This window comes from Cucurbita moschata, unplaced genomic scaffold, assembly GCF_002738365.1.
Source record: "Cucurbita moschata cultivar Rifu unplaced genomic scaffold, Cmos_1.0 Cmo_Scf00028, whole genome shotgun sequence".
Lineage (NCBI taxonomy): Eukaryota > Viridiplantae > Streptophyta > Magnoliopsida > Cucurbitales > Cucurbitaceae > Cucurbita > Cucurbita moschata.
The window spans coordinates 2973412-2976390 of NW_019268544.1; the positions used below are offsets into that span (position 1 = coordinate 2973412).

General features: G+C 40.4%; 1 protein-coding gene across 1 annotated transcript; it reads left to right on the forward strand.

Moving 5' to 3' along the window:
• Positions 1-1810: 1810 nt before the first annotated feature.
• On the forward strand, positions 1811-2973 carry LOC111463241 (GATA transcription factor 18-like). Its single transcript, XM_023107109.1, has 3 exons — positions 1811-2310; positions 2425-2687; positions 2723-2973. Exons 1-2 carry the CDS (start codon positions 1900-1902, stop codon positions 2668-2670), a joined length of 657 nt encoding a protein of 218 aa, XP_022962877.1. The 5' UTR covers positions 1811-1899; the 3' UTR covers positions 2671-2687; positions 2723-2973.
• Positions 2974-2979: the final 6 nt, after the last annotated feature.

The window sequence follows — 2979 nt, forward strand, 5'->3', positions numbered from 1 at the left end:
AAAAAAAAAAAAAAAAAAAAAAAAAACGAACAAAATCCAAAACAAAAAGCGAAAGATTTGCAGAGAGCCCCTCGTAAGAAGAGACAATGATATGAATATGAATATGAATATGAAAATTAGGTAGAGTGAGGACAAAATGGGTATAAACTTTGGCAGGCGACTTGTTCCAGGTTATACCTACAAGTAGTAGTACAAACTCCCTCCTTTTAATTTTACCACAAATATTAATGTGTCTTTTATCACAATCTAATTATTGTTAGAGGAGGAAAGTCTCCGCTAATTTAGGGAATGATCATGAGTTTATAAACAAAGAATGCTCTCTCCATTGGTGTGGGGTTTTTGAAGGAGCTCAAAGCAAAGTCATGAGAGCTTATGATTAAAGCAGAGGGTGGACTGATTTAATTTAATTAAAAACAAACAAGGAGGAGGAGAAGAAGGCAGTGAAATGTAGGGCAGAGTTGGGGGGGAAGGAAGCAAAGGTTCCCACAGACATTCATTCCAGTAAGACATTTGTTGCTTTTGAGGAACCAAAGGATGTCGTGTTCCTTCCTTTTTAAACTCCCAACTCCTTCCCTCTCTCAATAACTAATTTTATATTTATTTATTTATTTATTTATTCTTGGTTTAATTATTATTGTTTGGAATTCCTCCACATTTGCCATTAATTTGACTGTCGTTTTTTGCATGCATGCATGCAAACCACTCTCCACATTCCACGTCCCCATACCCATCACTTCCAACAAAACTTCTTTCTCGCATCTAATAATAATCAACAGATATCGCCACGTAAGCAACAGATGATGTGGCAATTCCTATCCTACGTGGATTGGACTCTCATAAAGCAATAGTGAGAGAGAGAGAGAGCATCTTTATTTTGGTACAGAGAGAGAGAGAGAGAGAGAGAGAGAGAGGAGCCATCATCATCATCAATCTCAAGACGATCTGATTGTTTCTTTTATATTTTTTATTTATTTTCTACACATCAGAACACACAACCTGTGGGGTCCACGTTTTCAAAGCCCAGTTTGGTCGGATTTTTTGTTTTTTTGTTTTTTTTTTTAATTTGAGTTGTAATATAATATATGTATGTTTGGAGGACGCTTTTCCTTTTTGGGAGGTTGTATCTTTGACTCAGAATCTAATAACCTAATAAAACTAGGAGACCCAACACAGTCCTTTGCTTTCATGATTGCCTCAGTATCGCAAGCATCGCATCGCATCTTTCTTCTTCCTCATTTTGTTCACTTTCAAACGTTAAGAATCCGAACCAAGAAAGGCACGTGATTAAAGAAACACTCCCCCCTTCTCCCCCCTCTCCCCCCTCTAAGCTCAAGATTCTTAAAGTACCATTTTCGGTTTCGTGAAATGTAAGTCGAACTTCAAACTACACTCCTTTTCCTCATTTTCCTTGCCAAGGAAGCTAACCTACATTTCATTCCCGTTTGAGTTTGACTCATATTAGTCTCACATGGGTCATGAATTTATAAGTACGAAACACTATCTGCTAAAATTATGAGAGCTTATACTCAAAGTAGTAAGTGAGACACTCGAAAGAAGCGCACACATAGACATAGATGTACAAAAGGCTTTATTCCAACCCTACATCCCACATTGACTGAATCAGACTGACAAGAGCAGACAATTCAGACATCGGTTTCATTTGTTGGGCCCACCACGGGGTTTGAATTAAAACAAAACTACCTCTCCTCCGTATATTCTTCATTCCGACAACGTGGACTCATTTTTTGCTGATGTGGCATTGTCTTCTTCACTTTCACTACTCCCAACATATATCCATCCATCCATCCATTTCGCTTATAAAATCCTCCCATTGCTTCCATTCATTTCCTACCCATTCCTCTGTTTCCTTCTTGCTTCTCATATTCAAAGTCAACAAAGATGATGCAACGCTGTGGAAGCTACCAATGCTACTCCGCCGGAGAGTGTTCTTGTGAGGCTGCGTTTTACGGGCAGCAGACCACCTTCTTCTCCATGCCTGCTTACAACAATTACTATGAATCTCAACATTATTCTTTCCAATCCTCTTCTCCGGTTGTCGATTGTACGCTCTCTCTCGGTACCCCCTCCACTCGTATGACGGAGTTTGATGAGAAACGCCGCGAGGAGCAGCAATCCGCTTCTAATTTCGCCTGGGATTTATCTCGCACCAAACATCCTCCCTCCTCCAAAAGTGGCCGCCGTGGTGGTGATAAATCCAGCTCCAATGCTGACCAAATGTTCGCTCGCCACTGCGCCAATTGCGACACCACTACCACCCCCCTCTGGCGCAACGGCCCTAGTGGCCCAAAGGTAACCAAACCAATCCAATCTAATCTAATCCAATCCAATCCTCTCCTCTGTTATTCTCTATCTAACCATTCAATTAATATATGGATTTGATGGATTATTGATAATTTGGCACAGTCGTTATGCAATGCGTGTGGGATTAGATACAAAAAGGAAGAGAGAAAAGCAGCGAGTTCAGGGCAGCAAGCGAGTTCGATGTACAGAAACGAGACAAGCTCGTGGCTTCAGCACCACTCGCACACCCAAAGAACACCCAGATTCGCTCATGGAATTGGGAATGATATGAATCCGAGCGTGGCCATTCTGTCATGGAGCCTCAACGACACAGAACAACCTCAGCTTTACTACGACTTCACAAGTTGAAATCAAAAAAAGACAACAACAGAAGAGAAAAGAACAGAACAGAGCAGAGCAGAACAGAACAGAACAGAACAGAACAGCACGATGGGCGATGGGGAGGATGTTGGGGTGTTCTTCTTTTTCTTTAATTTTAATTAAATTAACTTTGTTTTTATACGGGGAAGAACAAAAAAGAAGAGAAAAGAGAAAGAAAGGCAGGGCTATTATGTTGTTGAAGGAATTTTCAAAGATGGGGAGACGGGTTTTTGGAAATACTGTCTCCTTCGCAGACTCCCCACCATCATCATCCTTTTTTTTTTTTTTTTTTTTTTT

Bases quoted from the DNA above. Each gene is read 5' to 3' on its own strand.
- LOC111463241 (XM_023107109.1), top strand. From the start codon at position 1,900: ATGATGCAACGCTGTGGAAGCTACCAATGCTACTCCGCCGGAGAGTGT. The intron at 2,311-2,424 runs GTAACCAAACCA...AATTTGGCACAG, and splicing joins ACGGCCCTAGTGGCCCAAAG to TCGTTATGCAATGCGTGTGG.